Here is a 22,519-nt window from a genome sequence, read left to right as displayed (position 1 = left end):
CGTGCTCCGCACCGGGAGAGGCCGCAACAGAGGGAGGCCCGCATACCACAAAAAAAAAAAAAAAAAAAAGGCTGCTCAGCCAGACATTGAAGAGCCTCCTTGATCTGATCAGGACCTGGGAGGCCACTACTCGCCAAGTTTACGCCTGACACATACCTCATGCCCCATCAAACACGAGTATCTGCAACTTGGGGCACAGATTCCACCCCCCCATCCCCCCTGGCCCAGCCTCTAGTGCCCACATGTCCAAGGTCCAGCGAGTTTTCAAAGCACAGGCAAGACATCTCCTACACAAAGCCTGGTACCTCAATAGTCACAGCTTTTCATCCATGTCACACACTTTCTAGGGCACAGTCAGCCATCTGCATCTCTCATCTTGGGAACTACATACAGCACTGCTGAAGACTGGACCTATTTCCTGCTCATTCTGTTTCATATATTCCTTGGAGGGCCTGAAAACAATTAATCTTGGGAATAAAACAAATATGGGCTTCATTTATCTTTTGCCAAGATGGGGATAAGGAGGGGGATGTTCAGTTAAAAAGAAACTGAGTTATTAGTAAATCATAACTATGTAGAGCTCTATCATTTAGTTAATGATGGACGAACTAGTAATAATAAGGAGAGAGGCTAATTTTGCTCATTATAAGCTAGACAGACACAGATTAAAATTCCAGCTTCTGCACTTACTACTGGATAAACCTGGGCGAATTATTTAACCTCCCAGGGCTTTAGTTTCCTCATCTGTAAAATGGGAATGAGAAGAGTAAGTATACCTCACTGGGTTGTGATGGAAAATAAAGGAGCTAAGGAATACAAATCACTTAGAACAGAGCCTGGCCCAGAGGAGGCCCTCAACAAAAGCTGTAACAACTGTTATTAGATTGTCAAAATGTACACATTTTTTCCTGGGTCTTTCACTCCATATCAATAGAAGAAATATGTGTTGAAAGGAGAGAAATCAAACACTGATCCCTTCTGAAGTACGAGGTTTCCTACAAGAATTTTAAGTAAAGTGATTTTTTTTAATAGTTCAGCATGAAAATGATTGGGGAAATGATGAGTCTCTTATCCTGGAAAAACATAAGCACAATTGGGCTAGAATTTTGACAGAATTGATTTAAAGAAAAAGTGGATGGATGGGGTCCAACCAACCTTTTTTCAACTGTGATTTAAACAACCACTACATCTGAATAAGTTGCTGAGCAAAATCTTATGGCTGATTGTATATTGTTAATTTATCTTCATCTTATCCAAGTTGCAGCAGTCAGCAAACTTTTCCCAAGCTCTGTACTTGAAGATGCAGCAAAAATTCAAACATCTAAAAAAAAACTGTGGGCAAGGATGTGCGGCAAAGGAACTCTCATACATTGCTGGTGGGCATTTACATTGGTCTAACCATGTCAGAATACGTATCTACTAAAGCCAAACACTCACCCCATGACACAGCAATTCCACTCCTCATTATATACCCAAGAGAAATGAGGGCATACGTCCATCAAAAGACATGTACTACAATAATGTTCAAAGCAGCTGAAAACAATCCAAATGTTCATGAAGAAAATGGATACATTATGACATATTCATACAATGGAATACCACAGAGCAATAAAGAATTACTGACACATGCAACAACATGGATAAATCACATGATATTGCACTGGGCAAAAGACTGCATAGTGATAGTGAGTGCATGGTTTCATTTATATGAAGTTCAAGATGAAGCAGAGTTAATTTACAGGGACAGACGTCAGAATAGTGGTTTTAGCCAAGGAGCGAGGAGATTACTGACTGGGAATGGACACAAAGGAAACTTCTGGGGTGGCAGAATGTACTGTATTTTGATCTGGGTGATAGTTGGTGGTGGAGACAGGAAGGGGCAGGGAGAGACACGCATTAAGCTGTACCATTAAGATTTGTTCTCCCGTTGCGGAGCACAGGCTCCGGACGCGCAGGCCCAGCGGCCGTGGCTCACGGGCCCAGCCGCTCCGCGGCACGTGGGATCCTCCCAGACCGGGGCGCGAACCCGGTTCCCCTGCATCGGCAGGCGGACGCGCAACCACTGCGCCATCAGGGAAGCCCCTATATCTCAATTTTTAACATTCAAATATCTACGCAAATAAAGATGAAGCTTCTGTGTCTGAAGACACAACATACTCCATTCTTGACCTCAGGAATAAAATCTTTATCCTTTTTTCTTCTTTTGATAAGAGATGGCAAGATAGAGGGCTAGTAATAAAAAGTTTTACTTTATAAAACAGAATATAGGGCTTCCCTGGTGGCGCAGTGGTTAAGAATCCTCCTGCCAATGCAGCGGACACGGGTTCGAGCCCTGGTCCGGGAGGAACCCACGTGCTGTGGAGCAACTAAGCCTGTGCGCCACAACTACTGAGCCTGTGCTCTAGAGCCCACAAGCCACAACTACTGAAGCCCGCGCCTAGAGCCCGTGCTCCGCCATGAAAGAAGCCACCGCAATGAGAAGCCTGCACACCGCAACGAAGAGTAGCGCCCACTCGCCACAACTAGAAAAAGCCCGCGTGCAGCAACAAAGTCCCAACACAGCCAAAAATAAAATAAATAAAATAAACTTATTTAAAAAAAAGAAAGAAACAGAATATACGGAATTCCCTGGCAGTCCAGTGGTTAAGACTCCACACTTCCACTCCAGGGGCGAGGCTTCCATCCCTGGTCGGGGAAGCACATGCTACACTGTGCGGCCAAAAAAACCAAAAAAAACCAGAATATATACCAAAAGTACATTAAAACTTTCAAGATGAAAATATTTTTTAATAAAGGATAAATTCTTCCCTAATGTACTCTCTCTTATACGTGAAGATGATAATAGTACCTGTCTCATAGGGTTGCTGTGATGATGATGAACTGATAATACAACTAAGCACTTAATACAGTACCTATTCATCACTTAATAATTCACTCATTCAGTACACATTCATTAATACAGTACACGATATTCATCACTTAATAACTGTTTGCGTGAATTATTTGTCCATTTCCTTCACTCCCTTTTGGCCCAACCCACAAAAATTCTCAACCCAGTGAGTGTTCAATATTTGTTGAATAAACTCAGAGAAGCTCTCTCAAAGCATGCAAACCATCAACAATTCCACCTGAATCCATAAGAAAATACTCAAGCTGTCTGGGCCTTGCTTCTCATACCAGCACACAAGCCTTTGGGCATTCCAAGGTACGCTAGAAGTCAGGAGACAAATATGGCACATATGCCTAAGGCAATCTGACTAAAAATTGAGAAGAAAACTTACTGATGTTTAAACAGGTATTAAAGGAATTCCCTGGCGGTCCAGTGGTTAAGACTCTGTGATTTCACTGCCGGGTCCTGCGTTCGATCCCTGGTCAGGGAACTAGGATCCCGTAAGCTGCCGGCGTGGCCAAATTAATAAATAAATATGTGTTTTTAAAAATAAATACAATAAAATAAACAGGTATTAAGAAGACTACAACATTTGCTAAGCTAACACATGGCCCTGCTGAGAAATGCTTCCGTCCTTGGTTCTCCACCCCTTCCTATATTCTCTCCACCTTTACTTCAGGAACAGTTCTAACAGCATGGGTACAGGGAATCTAGACTATTCCTGGCTCTCTACCTTACTCTAATCAAAGTACACCTGGCTTTTTATGCAATTTTAACTGATGACGGTTTAGGCTATTTCCCTGAATTAGAAACACCACTCCATCTGGCTTACTAACCCTGCAGAGCAAAATATTTATTTTCAGCAATGTTGACATGCAAAATCAGAAGAACAGGAAACTATAGTTAAGAAAAACAAAATACCACAGTAAGATTAACAAACGATATACAATTTTAAGGATACCCTTAAGGAAGCGGCCTTTGTATGAAAGCATGTTTTCGACACAACTGTATGCAAGCCACAATGAACCTTAACTTTATTTACATAATTAGTCAACAACAAATGAAACTCTGAGATAAAGTGAAAAATCAAATTGTCCTTTTTACGATTAACCTGCCAGTAACCTCTGGGTGTTTTTACCCAAAGACTCCAGAAAAAAAATTTGTATGAAAAATTTCTTTTTTCTATATATTACAAAAGAAAAACAGGACAATTATAGGAGGAAAAATAGCACAGAAGCAAAAGGAGATTAACCTACTACCCTGAGAGATCCTGCCAGTTGTTTTGTTTTTTTTCTGTATCTAATGATAAACTACACATTTTGTTTTTAACATGATTGGAATAGATGATTTTTTTTTGCCTGTGTTGGGTCTTTGTTGCTGCGTGTGGGCTTTCTCAGGTTGCGACAGCGGGGGCTACTCTTTATTGCGGTGCGCGGGCTTCTCACTGCAGCGGCTTCTCTTGTTGCGGAACATGGGCTCTAGGTGCATGGGCTTCAGTAGTTGTGGCACGTGGGCTCAGCAGTTGTGGCACACGGGCTGTGGAGCGCAGGCTCAGCAGTTGTGGCGCATGGGCTTAGTTGTTCCGTGGCATGTGGGATCTTCCCCGACCAGGGGTCAAACCCATGTCCCCTGCATTGGCAGGCGGATTCTTAACCACTGCACCACCAGGGAAGTCCTACACATGTTGCTTTAAAAATCTTTTCCATTTAAAAAAATTCCGTGAATATCTGCATGTTGAATACTTTAACAACAACAGCTAATGTTTGTTGGTCAAAGGGTACAATGTTGCAGTTATACAGGATAAGTCTAGAGAGCTAATGTACAGGATGACGACTACAGTTAAGAATACTGTACTGAATACAGGAGATGTGCTGAGAGTAGATTTCAGGTACTCTCATTACACATCAAAAAAATGGTACCTATGTGAGGAAATCACATGTTAATTAGCTTGACTGTAGTAATCATTTCACTATGTATATCAAATCATCATGTTGTATACCTTATATACAATGTTATGTTAAAATAAAGAATAAATATATATGTACACACACATTTTATTTTTATATAAAAATAAAATAGCTAATATTTATTGAATATTTACAGTGGACCAGGCACAGTCTAAGCTTTTTACATGTATTAACTTCTTTGATATCCAAAATAACCCGAAGAAAGCTGTAAATAGTTACAATTATCAACTCCATTAAGAAACTTGACCACACAGCAGTGTGAAAGCACTTAATACCATTTAATTGTATACTTAAAGAGGATTAACATGGTAAATTTTGTTATACACATACACACACATTTTTTTTTTTTTTTTTGCCTGTGTTGGGTCTTTGTTGCTGCGTGTGGGCTTTCTCAGGTTGCGACAGCGGGGGCTACTCTTTATTGCGGTGCGCGGGCTTCTCACTGCAGCGGCTTCTCTTGTTGCGGAACATGGGCTCTAGGTGCATGGGCTTCAGTAGTTGTGGCACGTGGGCTCAGCAGTTGTGGCACACGGGCTGTGGAGCGCAGGCTCAGCAGTTGTGGCGCATGGGCTTAGTTGTTCCGTGGCATGTGGGATCTTCCCCGACCAGGGGTCAAACCCATGTCCCCTGCATTGGCAGGCGGATTCTTAACCACTGCACCACCAGGGAAGTCCTACACATGTTGCTTTAAAAATCTTTTCCATTTAAAAAAATTCCGTGAATATCTGCATGTTGAATACTTTAACAACAACAGCTAATGTTTGTTGGTCAAAGGGTACAATGTTGCAGTTATACAGGATAAGTCTAGAGAGCTAATGTACAGGATGACGACTACAGTTAAGAATACTGTACTGAATACAGGAGATGTGCTGAGAGTAGATTTCAGGTACTCTCATTACACATCAAAAAAATGGTACCTATGTGAGGAAATCACATGTTAATTAGCTTGACTGTAGTAATCATTTCACTATGTATATCAAATCATCATGTTGTATACCTTATATACAATGTTATGTTAAAATAAAGAATAAATATATATGTACACACACATTTTATTTTTATATAAAAATAAAATAGCTAATATTTATTGAATATTTACAGTGGACCAGGCACAGTCTAAGCTTTTTACATGTATTAACTTCTTTGATATCCAAAATAACCCGAAGAAAGCTGTAAATAGTTACAATTATCAACTCCATTAAGAAACTTGACCACACAGCAGTGGGAAAGCACTTAATACCATTTAATTGTATACTTAAAGAGGATTAACATGGTAAATTGTGTTATACACATACACACACACACACACACACACACACACACGCTTTTAACCACTGTGATCTGCAAGTAATTTAAAACAGTAGAACATCTATATACCTGACAAATGTGATGTTGGGCCTTTAAATGGTTTCCAAATTTTCCACTATTAAAAACAAGACTTTGATGAGGCTTCTTGTAAGAGATCTTTACACAGTTGGGTTTTTTGGGGTTTTTTTGGCAGCACCGCAAGGCATGTGGGATCCTAGTTCCCCAACTGGGGACGGAACCTGTGCCCCCTGCAGTAGAAGAGCAGAGCCCTAACCACTGGACGGCCAGGGAAGTCCCTACATAGTTTTGTTTTTTTAAGGATAAATTTTTAGAATAAATGCTAGGTCACAGGATAAAACAAACAATTTAACCAGGTGAGCTGTCAACCAGAGCTCATTCTGATCAGCTTACAAGGAAGCCTAATGCAGTAGAAAAGATAATTTGCAACAAATAATTGTAATTAGATGGCTCCAGATATAGGAATAAGAATCACTATGTACTTTTACATGACCAAAGAAATTCGGGTATTCAAGAACAGATTACTTGCTTAAATATTCCTTGGAGTCAGTTACTTCTCAAACCCAGTGTCAACAATGGTACAGACTCATAGGATACCACATCCAGAGGATTTCCCACTTGTGTCAGTTTTGACCATCACCTACTTTAAAGTTCCAAGTCCAAACCAGGGGGACAGTGGAGGAGAATATAAAAGGCCCTCAGAAGCTTCAGATGAACTAGTGATCTACATTAAATCCACAAATGCTAAGTTTATCCCTCATTTCTTCATCATAGAAATAACAGGAGATTGTCTATGTTGCTCAAAAGGTCTCTGTCAGAAGGGAACCCTCCTACACTGTTGGTGGGAATGTATATTGGTACAGCCACTATGAAGAACAGTTTGGAGGTTCCTTAAAAAACTAAAAATAGAGCTACCATATGATCCTACAATCCCACTCCTGGGCATGTACCTGGAGAAAAACATGGTCCGAAAGGACACATGCGCCACAATGTTCACTGCGGCACTGTTTACAGTAGCCAAGACATGGAAGCAACCTAAATGTCTATCGACAGAGGAGTGGATAAAGAAGATGTGGTACATATATACAATGGAATATTACTCAGCCATTAAAAAGAATGAAATAACGCCATTTGCAGCAACATGGATGGACCTAGAGATTGTCATACTGAGTGAAGTAAGCCAGACAGAGAAAGAGAAACATTGTATGATATTACTTACATGCAGAATCTAAAAAAAAATGGTACAAATGAACTTATTTACAAAACAGAAACAGACTCACAGACTCAGAGAACAAACTTATGGTTAGCAGGGGGGACGGATGGGGGCGGGGGAGGGATAGTTAGGGAGTTTGGGACTGACAAAAAAATGCATATCACTATATTGTACACCTGTAACTTACACAATATTGTACATCAACCAATCAATCAATAAAAATAAAGTTAGAAAAGAAAAGGTCTCTGTCAATAATGACATATCACAGGACTTGTGGCCCACAGCCATGAGAAGTAGCTTTCTTATTGATTCCTGACAGAGGGAAATAAATGTTTGGAGAAACAACTAAACCATAATGGCAAATGGTTTTAGGATCTTATTAAAAAGAGAGTTACAAAAAAGTTCTAAAAAATCAGTTGCAGAAGAAACATGAAGGAACTGATATTATCAGCCTAAAGCCAGTCCACTGGGTATCTTGGAAGCCACAAATTACACGTAGGCAGCTTGAGCAGGAAGACTATGATAAGAAAACAGAACACTCTTTCACCCAAAGAGAGCACACCAGGTTATTTTAAAAAGATCCTGCCGTGGGGCTTCCCTGGTGGCGCAGTGGTTGCGCGTCCGCCTGCCGATGCAGGGGAACCGGGTTCGTGCCCTGGTCTGGGAGGATCCCACATGCCGCGGAGCGGCTGGGCCCGTGAGCCATGGCCGCTGGGCCTGCGCGTCCGGAGCCTGTGCTCCGCAACGGGAGAGGCCGCAGCAGAGGGAGGCCGGCATACCACAAAAAAAATAAATAAATAAAATAAAAAGATCCTGCCGTGATTTACACCGTGCTTAATAATTCAGGCACCTGTTCCCTTCCATTTGATCATCCTGAGACATAATGAGGATTTAAAAAGAGATATTCAGGACAGCATGGTGACTGTAGTGAATACTGTAGTGCATATCTGAAAGTTGCTAACAGAGTAGATCTTAAGTTCTCATCACAAGGAAAAAAAAAAAATTCCATAACTGTGTACGGTGATGAATGTTAACTAGACTTAATGTGGTGGTCATTTTGCAATAGATACAAATATTGAATCACTATGTTCGCACACTTGAAACTAATATAATGTTTGTACGTTAATTATACCTCAACAGAATGTTTTTAATTTAAAGAGATTTTCAAGTAAACTGTATAAAACTTAAACACCACCAAAAAATGTTATAATCTATTCAAAAGTCTCCCCCAGGGGGAATGGTGGGGGGGAGAGATAGATTGGGAGTTTGGGATTGACAAGTACACACTGTTATATTTAAAACAGACAACCAACGACGACCTACTGTATAGCACGGGGAACTCAGCTCAATATTCTGTAATAACCTAAATGGGAAAAGAATTTGAAAAAGAATAGATACGTTATGTATAACTGAATCACTTTGCTGTACACCTGAAACTAACACAACATTGTTAATCGACTATACTCCAATATAAAATAAAAATTTTAAAAGAAAGTCTCCCCTGCCCCACCAAGCCACACTCACTGTAACTTCAAGTGGGTACTGGTAATCAAAGAAATAGAGCTGAGGAATTTCTTTTTTATAGTTCCTAGGTGAAGATATGCAACCATACATTATTCAGTTAAATGGAACTTTACATAAATCACCAAAAGTTACAAACCACTAACACAAGAAAATTAGTATACAAGTTAAAAAGAAATAATGTCCTAATCCTCAAGCTTCCATTTCAAAGATGGGACTGAGGAACGTACCCAAAGAACATGAAGATGCATTCCCTTCCCTATGACTAAGTAGGTCCACTCCTGGGATTATAACCTACAGAAAGTCACACACACGTAAAAATGTGTACTGCAATATCATTTGTATTAGAGAAAAATGGGAGGAAATCATAATTAAATGTCCATGAACAGGAAAATGGATACACTATAGTGTGCTGAGCAGTTAAAAAGAATGAACTAGAGCAGCAAAAACCTCACAAACAAGGTTGAACAATAGAAGTGAGTGACAGATGAAAACATGCGCTATGACACCACAGCTACAAGTTTTAAAAACATGTAAAATTAACACTAACTATTGATGATGAATATTTACATAGACACCCGTAGTAAAAATATTAAATACATGGGTGGCAGTGGTAAAAAAAGAAATGGAGAGAAAGGGAGGGAGAGAGAAAATGGGGCCAGAAGTGAAACCCAGAGTTCAACTCTTATCTGCAGTGTCTTATCTTTTAAGTTGGATGGCAGCTACAAAGGTATTCATACTCCTTTTATATAATTACTGTATTCAGAATTACTTTACAATAGTAAAAAGAAAAACATTCTTTCCTAGCATTTTGACCTGCTTCAAGAAATTACTATTTACTTTGACAATACAACAGTTAAAAAATAATTTCCTTTTCTATTACAACCTTGGATTCCCTAGCAGAAATATCTGATTTGGTAACTATGGAGAAAGAGTGGGAAGGAACATCCCAATTTAAGATCAATCCCAATCTCACAGATAACACTCTGTAATGATTCTAGAAAGTACTCACTAACCACCTACCCCTGGAGATAACCTCAATTAGAGACACACATGGCATTTCTGAAAGTAAGTCTATAAAACTTATTATATATTTTGGAGGCAATCTAAACCTTTTTAAAACACACACCAGTGCTTTTTCTACAGAAAAATAAAAGACACGCCCACTCCAACATTTTTTGAGCTTTTATCCTTCCAACACCCAAATCCAAGCAAGCTTCTACAACCTTCAGGAGGTATTCCTAATTAGGTCTGCCCTTTTCTATTCTGCCTCCTGGTGCCCCCAAGCTTAACAAGAGTTGCACAGATGAATAGATCAGGGGTAGTATTACAACGTGTTTACTTTAAATGTCTCCTAAATGTATTTATTTTAATCTCTTCTATGCTCATTTATACAGCTATTTGTTACTATTCACAAATTGCATCCTATTATGTAGGTCTCCCCATATAATCCCAGAGTTCTTTATAGGGAGTGAGCAGGACTCTTTCATAATAACCCAGTTACCTGTAGTACTAAACTCTGCACATGATCTGTGCTCAATAATCCTTACTGCAAACATCTGAGCCATCTCAGTGTGCCAAGAAGGGTGAGTGTCTGACTTTACTTCTTGAAACTCATCCATATCCTTTAAATTTTCTTTCTCATCTACGAGGAAAATAAAGTGATGTACAAACAGCCTCTAGAGCTCCTTCATCTACCACTTCTTGAAACAAATTTCCAAAGCCTGCTAATCACAGACTGCTCTTTAAATTACAATAAACCACACAGACACCCCCAACTTCTTTGGAGTTGTGAACGACAATCATGATCATTATAATTTCCACCCACATGGTACACTCATATTTTTTAGATGACAGTGAGTACAATTGGGTGAAAATAAGAATGCTATAAATCCAGAAGGGCTTCTTCTGAATGTCCACAGTAAATGTGCGACAGACACAAAACTGTAAGTTTACTTTTAGCAATTTCATGGTAAACCTTGATATAAAAGGAGACACTGCCTTTCTTATTTTTTTTTTTTACCACACCGCGTGGCGTGTGGGATCTTAAGAGTTCCCCAACCAGGCATGCAACCCGGGCCCCCTGCAGTGGAAGCACAGAGTCTTAACCACTGGACCGCCAGGGAAGTCCCAAGACACAGCCTATTTTCACAATCTGGTCTCCATCTCCCTCTCGAGCATCACCTGCCACTACTTGACTTCAGACTAGCCCATCAGGCTTCATTTAACCTTAACCTTATGATTTCTCCTCCCACCATCCCCTACCCCCAGCCCAAGCTCCACACACTCCTCCCCTGACTTTGCACACATAGCAGAGGTACCCTAACTAGACTGCCGCTTCCCCTACTCTCTTCCTCACTTTTTAAAAGTGTGGGTTCTCACACCAGACTGCCTAGTTTCTATTCCTGGTTCCTCTATCTACCATCTACTATTGAGCCTCTCTGTGCCTCTTCTGTACAAAGAAAATAGCCAGGCCTACTTCACTGGGTCAATGTGAGGATGAAATGGAAGCAATCAAGGTAAAATGCAGTGTAATCAGGCCATAAACATGAGCCACTGTTGTTATCAACCATCAGTACGCCCCTTCCCTGTGCATCCACAATGGTCTCTGAAAGGAAAACTCTTTCTGTACTTTCTGCTCCACTTCTTAGAACACTGCACTTCTGACACCAGCTCTGTGGGAGTTCCCCACTGCACCAAGCAATTCTCTGCAGATACCACCTGGGTGTCCTACAATTTAATGCAATTCTGACACTATCTACCTCGGGGTTAGCAGACCCCACAGGCTAAGAGCTCAGGCCCGCACGGCTTCCTTCCCACTCTGGATGCCAATGGCAAGTCCAGGTTGTCACCTGTGCTTCTGACCGACTGGCTGTAAATCAGGCTGTTCCCATAACCACCCAATCAGGGTTTGATCATTTGCAAGAATGGCTCACACAACTCAGGAGAGCACTTTACTTACTATTCGTTTATTACAAAGGATACAATTCAGGAACAGCCAAACAAAGAGAGCATAGGATAGGGTGTGTGGGAAGGGCTAAGAGCGGCTAGGCACGTCACCCTCCCAGCACCTGTCCTTGTTTACCAACCAGGAGGCTCTCCAAACACTTTCAGTTAAGATTTTTACGGAGGCTTTATTACGTAAGCATGATTGATTAACTCATTGGCCACTGGTGATTGAACCCAATCTCTAGCCCCTCTCCCCCTCCCTAGACCCTCGAATCAGGTGCTTGGTTCCCCTGGAAACCAGCCCCTCAAACCTTAGGGGCTTCTCAGAAGTCGCCTCATTAACATAAACTCAGGGAGGTTGAAAGGAACTTATTATGAATAATAAAAGACACTCCTTTCACTTTTCTCACTCTTAACAGTTAGGAAATGCCAAGGGTTTTTAGAAGTTTTGTACCAGGCACAAATACATATTTCTTTTTATGTCACAAAATCACAACAGCTCTTTATGACTTTCCACTGCACAGTGTGCTCTGGAGGGAAGGGACACTGGCTTATTCCTCTCTGAATCCCAATAGCCAAGCACAGCAACTGGGTATAAAGCAGGCACTCAATAAATGTTTACTGATACCAGAAAAGCAGGCACAGTAATCTCTCTTAGGCATTAAATCAAAATGGAAGTAGTAGAGATAGTTCAACAGAGAGTAGCTGGCAGTAGGGGAGGATAATCACTCACATCCCTCCACAAATTCTAGAATGCCCACCACACTGCTGGACATTCCAGAGACTTAAAGAATTTACTTCTGTGTAATTAACGTTTCCACAGAACAGCAATATTACCTGCTTATACATTTTAGGAAGGAAAGCAGGAAAGTGTAGATTTTATGGGGGATCCCAAGGCAAGACTCATTTAGTATTTCGCTAAACGCAAACTGTAATCAGCCTACTTCCTGAAAAGAAATATAAACAGGGCTTCCCTGGTGGTGCAGCGGTTGAGAATCCGCCTGCCAAGGCAGGGGACACGGGTTCGAGCCCTGGTCTGGGAAGATCCCACATGCCGCGGAGCAACTAAGCCCGTGCGCCCAAACTACTGAGCCTGCGTGCCACAACTACCGAAGCCCGTGCGCCTAGAGCCCGTGCTCTGCAACAAGAGAAGCCACCGCAATGAGAAGCCTGTGCACCACAATGAGGAGTAGCCCCCGCTCGCCGCAATTAGAGAAAGCCCGCATGCAGCAGTGAAGACCCAACACAGCCAAAAATAAATAAATAAATAAATTTTAAAAAAATATATATAAACAACTGCAGTTGTTTTCTTTTTAAATCCATCCCTGGACACTGCATTAGACTACCTAATTATTAATTATCCACCGTTGCCAAAGCCAGGAAACAAAATGCAATGATACCACACTCAGGACAGAATATTTCACCTTCAAAGGCTTTTCAAAAACACAACCAAGTAGTCTCCATCAGTCTTCTGACGTCTCATCAAAAAGAATACAAGGATTAAAGAAACAGATTTTAACGGGAGAAGAAAAAACTATCAAGATACCAGCATTTCTACCGAAACTTCTTAAATATATTTCCTAACATCTTGTCATGTTAATTTTGAGCTATTTGGGGGGCATGTCCACATTCTAGTCATCAAAGACTTTATTCTAAGAAAGCTAAAAATATACTGCAATAGTCTGAGAAGTTTACATTTACAGTCCACATCAAGATTTATTTTTCTCTTGTTCCTTGAAATAAATCTTAACCATTTCTAATTCAAGGATGATGATCTCATGCTTCCAAATCTTTGCCTCTTGCCTTGACCTCTCTCCTGAGCTCCAGACCCCCGGTCCTGGCTGTCAGCTGGATACTACATAAATGTTCTGTAAATGTGCCTAAAACTGAACTGTCCCACATCTCCTCACTAGACCCGCTTCTCTTCCACCTGTGCTATTTCCACAACGGGGCTGCCATCCTCCCAAGCAGCTTTCCACACCTCCTTCTCCTTTTTCCTCCTCTCCTTCCTCTCCCTCCCTCACTTAGTCAGGCAGGTGCCAAACTGCCCCCTCAACTTCTGGAATCCTCATCTCTCCCAAGGCAACTGCCTTATTTCTAGCCCTAACGACCTTCACACAGGTTACTGCAATAGCCTCCCAGACAACAGCCCTGTCTCTCTCTCAACTCTGCCATAAACTGCTATTGGTTTCAAAACCATAGACCACATTCTTCCTCCCTAAATGGCAACTCCTTACCCAGAAAACAAAATCCACAGTTGTCAGGCTGGCAAGCAAGGCCCTTTAGAGCCAGCCAAACTTCCTTCTCCAGCCGTGGCTCTCACCACACCCACAGGGTGACACCAGCTGCCCCATCTACAACACCAGCTGGTTGTCCAGGCACACCAGCAGGCCCCCTCTTCTGCCTCGGCGGGTTTCTGCCCACACCCCGCCCCCCATCCACGCAAACACCCTCCTCCATCCAAGTCCACCTGCCAGCGACTCAAACTCCCAGTCACCTCCTGTTGTACCATGTACATGCTTCCAGATTTCACTCCCCATCGGTTCTCCAAGAAGCCATCTTTCTAAGCAAGCCTCTTCCACTTACGGTCCAAATACCGTCCCTTCCACTGGGGAAGGCAGCTATCCCCTTCCACAGTCCCCTTCCTCTCACCTGCATCCTCACTGGCCCATACTCTTTCTTTCTACTCAAGCCTCTCAACTAAAAATGATGACACCCCAACTAGCTTCCTCCACCTATGGCCTCCTCATTTTCTTACACTGTCCTCTCCTTCCCAGCCAAGCTTCCTGGGGGCACAGCCTACACCCACTTGCCCCAGTCCGTCCACAGGTACTCACTCCTCCTCCCACTGCAGTCTGACTGCCCCTCCAGTTCACTGAAGAGCCTCTCCTCCTGGTCTCCAGAGACCTCCTACTGGCTCCGCTTCAGTCCTTCTTGGCTTTTCTGCAGCACTTGTCCTACTGACCAAGCTCTTGTTCTTTTTTAATTGAAGTATAGTTGATGTATATTATATAAATTACAGGCATACAACATACTGATTCACAATTTTAAAGGTTATACTCCAGTTATTATAAGGCTTTTTTTTTTTTGGCTGCGTTGGGTCTTCGTTGCTGCACGCGGGCTTTCCCTAGTTGCAGCTAGTGGGGGCTACTCTTTGTTGTCGTGCGCGGGCTTCTCATTGCAGTGGCTTCTCTTGTTGCGGAGCATGGGCTCTAGGCGTGCGGGCTTCTGTAGTTGTGGCTCACATCTTCCTGGACCAGGGCTTGAACCCGTGTCCCCTGCGTTGGCAGGCAGATTCTTAACCACTGAGCCACCAGGGAAGTCCCACTCCAGTTATTATAAAACATTGACTACATTCCCAGTATTGTACAATATAACCTTATAGCTTATTTTATGCCTAGTAGTTTGTACTTCTTACTCTTCTACTCCTATATTACCCCTCCCCTCTTCCGTCTCCCCACTGGAAACCACTAGTTTCTTCTCTATATCTGTGAGTCACCTTCTTTTTTGTTATATTCACTAGTTTGTTATATTTTTTAGATTCCACATATAAGTGATAACATACAGTATTTGTCTTTCTCTGTCTGACTTATTTCACTTAGCATAATGCCCTCCAAGTCCATCCATGTTGCTGCAAATAGCATTACTTCATTCTTGTTGTTTTGGTTTGGTTTGGTTTTGTTTTGGTTTTGTTTTTTTTGCCACACCGTGCAGCATGGAGGATCTTAGTTCCCCGACAAGGGATCGAACCCATGCCCCCTGCATTGGAAGAAGAGTCTTAACCACTGGACCACCAGGGAAGTCCCTCATTCTTTTTTATGGCAGAATAGTATTCCAATGTATACATATACATCTTCTTTATCCATTCATCTGTTGTAGACACTTAGGTTGCTTCCATATCTTGGCTATTGTAAATAGCGCTGCTATGAACATTGGGGTACATTATCTTTGTGAATTAGTGTTTTTATTTTTTTCAGATATATACCCAGGAGTAGAATTGCTGGGTCATATGGTATTTCTATTTTTAGTTTTTTAAGGAACCTCCATATTGTCTTCCACAGTAGCTGCATCAATTTATATTCCCACCAACAATGTATGAAGGTTCTCTTTTCTCCACATCCTGCCAACATTTGTTATTGTATGTTCTTTTTGATGACAGTCATTCTGACAGGTGTGAGGTGATATCTCACAGTGGTTTTTGTTTTGTTTTGTTTTTGGTTTTTTTTTTTGTGCGGTACGCAGGCCTCTCACTGTTGTGGCCTCTCCCGTTGTGGATCACAGGCTCCAGACGCACAGGCTCAGCAGCCATGGCTCACAGGCCTAGCCGCTCCACAGCATGTGGGATCTTCCTGGACCGGGGCACGAACCCATGTCCCCTGCATCGGCAGGCAGACTCTCAACCACTGCGCCACCAGGGAAGCCCTCACAGTGGTTTTGATCTGTATTTCCCTGATGATTAGCAACATTGAGCATCTTTTCATGCCAAGCTCCTGTTCTTGAGGCAGGCCCCTGCCTTGGCTCCCAGGACACCCACTCTCTCTGGGTTCTCTTCCTACCTCTCCAGCCACTCCTTCTTGACTCATCTCCATGAGCACACTCTGCTTTGCCTACCCCTTAAACGCTGGTATTCTCCATGCTTCTGGTTGAAGACCCCATGGCTTCACCAAATCCCAAAGCTCTGTCTCCAGAGCATGTCTACCTTCTTTATCTTCAGGATGACAAACCCAGTAAACGTTGATACCCCACAGACATCTCAAAATACACATTTCCCAGATTCATTCACCCCACATTTATCGATTGCATGGAGTCAATACATTATCTGAACTTACCCTCCCTCCCAAATCTGGTCTTTCTTCTATATTCCCTTTCTTGGTGAGTGACAGCATCATCTTCCCAGTCACCCAAGCCAGAAACCCACAATTCATCCCTGACGTCCCATCACTGCCCCGACATATTCAATGCTACCAAATCCTCCCAAGTCAGCAGTATCTCCAACCTGGCCCCACCTCCACTCTATCCCCACTCGCACTGTCTTTATTCCTCCTCAATCACTAAACAACCACTGGGGACTGGCTAGAACTGACTCCTGATGTAGACATGACTGGACATAACATGTTCTGATAGCCACAAAGAACTTCCAGTGTTTCCAAGCAGTTTTTTTTTTAATTAATTTATTTTATCTTATTTCTTTGGCCGTGCCACGCAGCATGTGGGATCTTACTTCTCCGACCAGGGATTGAACCTATGTCCCCTGCATTGGAAGCACAGCATCTTAACCATTGGATTGCCAGGGAAGCAGCTTTTTAACTTTATATTTCTATCCTTTTTGGAGACATAAATTATACTTCTGGGAGAAATGTATTACTTTATAGTTCAGCCCATATTTTCCCTTTTGATCACTAAAATTGTTAAAATCAGTAAGTGTCTAAATGAATGGAATGCCATTGTGTAAATTCAGAGATACTGCAAATCATGTTTAATGACTGTAACATTTAGGATCTGGAGACTCAGTGCTTTACTGCCACAAAATGCTAACATTTTAGTTCACATAAACCATTCTGACATGATACTTTTATAAGGCCAACATTTCAAATTAAAACAAACACAAAATGTGAGCAGTTAACTAAATCAACCATCTCTTCTGTATTATCACATCACACATTTTCCAAACCGAAAATGCACCACAAAACTTCAGGAATACTAGGATATGTTTAATGAAAAAACAGTTGCTTCTAGAAAAATAATTTTTTTATGATTTCCACGGCTGAAAGCAAAACTTGATGTAATTATACATTTAAGCATATTCCTTCTAGCTAAAAGAACAGCTGAAAACCTCAGGCTCCTCAGGTGAAAAGTAAACACTCCACCTAGATTTATATCATTCTAAATTATCAATAATCCCTCAAATGTTTAAAAGTCCAATTTTAAGGAAAAAGGTTCCCCCATAGCTTCTTGCTGAAATATCCCCTGAAGTATATATGGAATTAGAAACATATGAGAGGGGGCCTCCCTGTGGCGCAGTGGGTCCGGGAGCAACTAAGCCCGTGTGCCACAACTACTGAGCCCACGTGCCGCAGCTGCCGAAGCCCACGCGCCTAGAGCTCGGGCTCCACGAGGGAGGCCACCGCAATGAGAAGCCTTCGCACCGCAACGAAGAGTGGACCCTGCTCGCCGTACCTAGAGAAAGCCCGCGTGCAGCAACGAAGACCCAACACAGCCAAAAATAAATAAATAATAAATAAATAAATTTTTTTAAAAAAAGAATCATATGAGGGGCTTCCCTGGTGGCGCAGTGGTTGCGCGTCTGCCTGCCGATGCAGGGGAACCGGGTTCGCGCCCCGGTCTGGGAGGATCCCACATGCCGCGGAGCGGCTGGGCCCGTGAGCCATGGCCGCTGAGCCTGCGCGTCCGGAGCCTGTGCTCCGCAACGGGAGAGGCCACAACAGCGGGAGGCCCGCATATCACAAAAAAAAAAAAAAAAAAAAAAAAATCATATGAGAGGAAAGTTCTAAATAAACTGCCCAGATTAAAAATAATCCTTCTTGGGAATTCCCTGGTTGTCCAGTGGTTAGGACTCCGTGATTTCACTGCTGAGGGCCCGAGTTCAATCCCTGGTCGGGGAACTAAGATCCCACAAGACCCCTGGCACAGCCAAAACAAACAAACAAAAAAAAAACCACTTCTCTGGAAAGACAATGCCTCAGTAAGGAACCAAGTTAATCATCACATTCATGAATCATTCGATATGGCTTCTATGAAGAAAAAGTCCCTAGCCCTCAAGAATTTTCACTGTCACAACAGCAATACTTAAATACACGTGTAGCAATCAGAGGACAAGAGACTGTAAGAAATGAGTCTTCAACTGAGTATTTTCGGATCAGTGAATGGAGAGGCTGCTTAAGGCACTCAACACAGAGTGTGGGCAAGAGAAGCCTCTAGAAGTCTGGCATTTGGCTATGCTGTATTAGACAATAGACTCTGATGTTTCATAATAGGATTTAACTTGCTAAAAGAAGTTTTCAAGGAACATCTACCTGGCAACGGTATGTGCAGTTGGAATAAAGGAGACACTAGAAACAAAAGAAAAAATTAGATTTTCCAGAGGAAATGAACACAGTTCCTCACTTCCAAATGTTGCACCAGCCCACAAGCACACATGCTTATGAGCACAGTGGCTCCTGTTCTAGCATTCTCAGCAAGCAGATGACTCTCATACACTCATCCTGCCCTGTCTTTGAGGAACGTGGCACTCCTGGTAGGCTCTTTCCTAAATAGTGCTTGACACTACATTTAAAAATCCTGCAATATAGAAGTTCAGAACAATTAACTGTTCCCTTCAGCTTGCATGAAACCCATTCTTGTTGGCACTATACATGGATGAATTAAATACACCACACAAGAGCCCCTTTGATTTTTTTTTTGGGGGGGGGTGGCTGCATTGGGTCTTTGTTGCTGCGCGCGAGCTTTCTCTAGTTGCCTCGAGTGGGGGCTACTCTTCGTTGTGGTGCGATGCAGTGTGCAGGCTTCTCATCGCGGTGGCTTCTCTTGTTGTGGACCACAGGCTCTAGGCGGGCTGGCTTCAGTAGTTATGGCACACGGGCTCAGTAGTTGTGGAGCACGGCCTTAGTTGCTCCGCAGCATGTGGGATCTTCCCGGACCAGGGCTCAAACCCATTTCCCCTGCATTGGCAGGAGGATTCTTAACCACTGCGCCACCAGGGACGTCCCAGCCCCTTTGATTTCTTTCCCAAGATGTTCCCTCTTCAGGAAAAGAAATAATTCTACATATTCTACATTTCTCAAACGATGACAAATCAATTCACTTAAATTCAACCCTACCCAACCAGATACGACTTAAGATAGCTGTTTCCAAACTAATTCATTTGGCATCTCAATACATTTCATGGAATCCCTTTCAAGCCTTATCTGTTACTTTCACTCCAATAAGAAATGCAGCTCTAGAATAAATTAACTATTTGTCACAGAACTGGACAGGTCCTTTGAGGAAGAAACTGAAGCCCAAAGCAGCTAGGTAACTCCCATAGTTACCTCCGCTATTTAACAAAGAGCAGGCCTAGGAGGTTTCCACATCCCCAGCCCAGCATACTTTCCATTTCACCTAAATGTCTCACTTTCACATAACATTTCATTGTTTATCATTACTACTCTTAAAACCAAAACTCTTAAAACCAAAACAAATCTGTTTCACTATGTCACCCAACTTCTTTTTCTTGATTATAATTCTGATGCAAGTCTGATTAGTTGGTCAATCAACAAATATCATTGGCCCCTCTCCGTGCCCTGTGCCAGGCACCACACTAACAGTGAAGATACAGCGGTGATCAGGACAGACGTGGTCTGCCCTCATGAAGCTTACAGACAGGATAATCTGGAAGGCTTAAAACTAATGAAATTTACTCGGGTTCCCTGATGCATCCAACAATGAACTAGAATATCGTCTTTTTCCAAAGCATCCAAGTGCTTCATAAGCAGCACAATCCATTCATAAAGTAATTCAAACTTGCGTAGATATAACTGTTCAGGTCCCCAAACACAAATCACCACTTTGCAGATACAAACAGACATACCTGAATGAGATGGGGGAATAAATTCATTTTTCAACACTATTTGTCAAGTGTCACCTCCAATACTATGATAGGCTGAGAATTTATAATCTATTTATAAAAGACAAGATATACATTAAAAATAGAAAATTTTAGAGTAGTCTCTAAACACACCTGTGATGCTGTCATACTTACAATTATGCAACAATTTATAATCTAGCAATACCTTCCATATGCATTTTCTCATTTAATCCCTCTATGATAGTTTCTTTTAAAGATTACCAAACTGATACTCAAGGAAGTTAAGGAACCTGCTGCAGCTCTCAGAACTGATAAATGAGAGATCCAAAAGCAAGAGTCTCCCAATTCTAGATCCCTAGACTTTTCTACTGAACCTCACTGTCTCAGTATAAGCTCCTACCAAGTTGTTTTAAACTGATAATGCTAATACCAGTAGAAATAATACTAGTTAACATTAGTTTATTAAACATGTACTCACATGCCAGATACTGTTCCAAGTCTTTCATACGAATTGATGATAATATTTATAAGAGTACATCAGTAATACTACAGCTCGGTCAAATCAGAGGTTTTTAAAGTGATTAAAATTCTTCACAACGGCATTCAGAATTAATCTAAAGCCAGTTTCAGACAACCAATTTATTGTAAGAAACACACAACCAAAGGGAGGGGAGGCTGGGGGCAGAAAGGGAATAGCAAACCCCAGGAGGCTCACATGGCCCAAAGGAAGAGGTTTCCCACCAGATTCCAACACTCGGACCACTTTCACAGAGCATAAGTGACCTCTGAAGAGTTAGCCGAACAGATCACATGACTCACTGAGCTTCTCTCATGCCTGCATTCAAATTTTTGCCTAAGCGAGCTTGTTTCCAAACTGCGAATGCGTCCAGCAACACTGAAACGCCTAAGAGAGGACACAGACACTCTGTGGGTGGGAAGCCAGCCACGTGTGTGGAACGGGTCTCCACAGCAGCCGCAGCATCTCCCCTGCAGCACGTTACAAAGCTCACATCAATTACCTCATTTGATTCCACCCTGTGAAAACCAGAAACAAGACAGTGACTAAGTCCCTAAACAATGAGCACAAGGCGATTTAGACCTTCGGAAGGAAAAAGGAAAGCCCCCAGGAAGAAGCGTAATTTGTCACCCGGTCAAGCCAGCAGCCTCGAGCAAAACTGCAGCTAAAATCCTGCACTCAAAGGCAGATCAGACAGGGAGAACAGAGGAAGTTGAAAAGAAAAAAGCTTTCGTACAATGTGTTAACTTTTTCATAAAGGCTGGGGCGGGGCGGGGGGTGGGGGGAGAAAAAAAATAAAGGCTTGGGCAAAAGAACCCCACTTCCATATACCTGCTCATTCTCTTCACTGGGGAGGCTTGCTTTAAAGGAGAAAAGAAGAGGGTGAACACTTGGATAGGTGGCCTCACGCTTGGTCAGGAGGAATCAGCCCTTTACCAGAAAACAAAGGCACCACACTGATACAGAAGGGGGAAAAAAAAAGAAAAGAAAAATAAAATTAAGCCTCCAGGAATGACTGAAGCGCCTTCCTGATCAATTACACTGAGATTCCCAATTCATTCTGGTCCGTAAAGTCAGAGACACAACCTAATTTCCTGCTGTGGCTAGGTTATTAGGTTCACTTCAAAACTCTCAACCACTGTCAGTTCTCCATTCAACCTAGTACACTCAAAGTACATGATTATATATAGTAGAACCTTTCACAAATAATAATGGCTAATATTAATTACTGCTTATTATGTGCCAGGCATGCTACTACTTCACAGATGAAGAAACTGAGGCTTAAAGAGGTGCAGTGACTTGCCCAAGACCACACAGCTAGCAATGATTTAACTCAGCCTGCCTCACACGACTGCTTGCAATCAGTCAATCAAGAACGCACCACCCGGGACCTTCCTGGTTGCGCAGTGGTTAAGAATCCGCCTGCCGGGGCTTCCCTGGTGGCGCAGTGGTTGCGCGTCCGCCTGCCGATGCAGGGGAACCGGGTTCGCGCCCCGGTCTGGGAGGATCCCACATGCCGCGGAGCTGCTGGGCCCGTGAGCCATGGCCGCTG

At 42.4% G+C, this 22,519-nt stretch overlaps 1 protein-coding gene across 2 annotated transcripts in view; it reads right to left on the bottom strand.

Moving 5' to 3' along the window:
• The window catches only part of RASSF3 (Ras association domain family member 3), a 76,455-nt gene that overhangs the window by 39,795 nt on the left and 14,141 nt on the right, over positions 1–22,519 (bottom strand). Inside the window, exon 1 of one of the 2 annotated variants that reach the window (XM_055085179.1) lies at positions 20,454–20,537. The exons of the other annotated variant lie outside the window; for it this stretch is intronic. Within the exon in view, the coding sequence (XP_054941154.1) occupies positions 20,454–20,480 (27 nt within the window). The 5' untranslated portion in view covers positions 20,481–20,537. Of the gene's footprint in view, positions 1–20,453; positions 20,538–22,519 lie in introns of those variants that run through there. 2 annotated transcript variants of the gene reach the window in all.

The sequence above is a fragment of the Physeter macrocephalus genome, chromosome 6, assembly GCF_002837175.3.
Source record: "Physeter macrocephalus isolate SW-GA chromosome 6, ASM283717v5, whole genome shotgun sequence".
Taxonomy (NCBI): domain Eukaryota; kingdom Metazoa; phylum Chordata; class Mammalia; order Artiodactyla; family Physeteridae; genus Physeter; species Physeter macrocephalus.
This window is presented reverse-complemented; position numbering and strand designations above follow the sequence as displayed.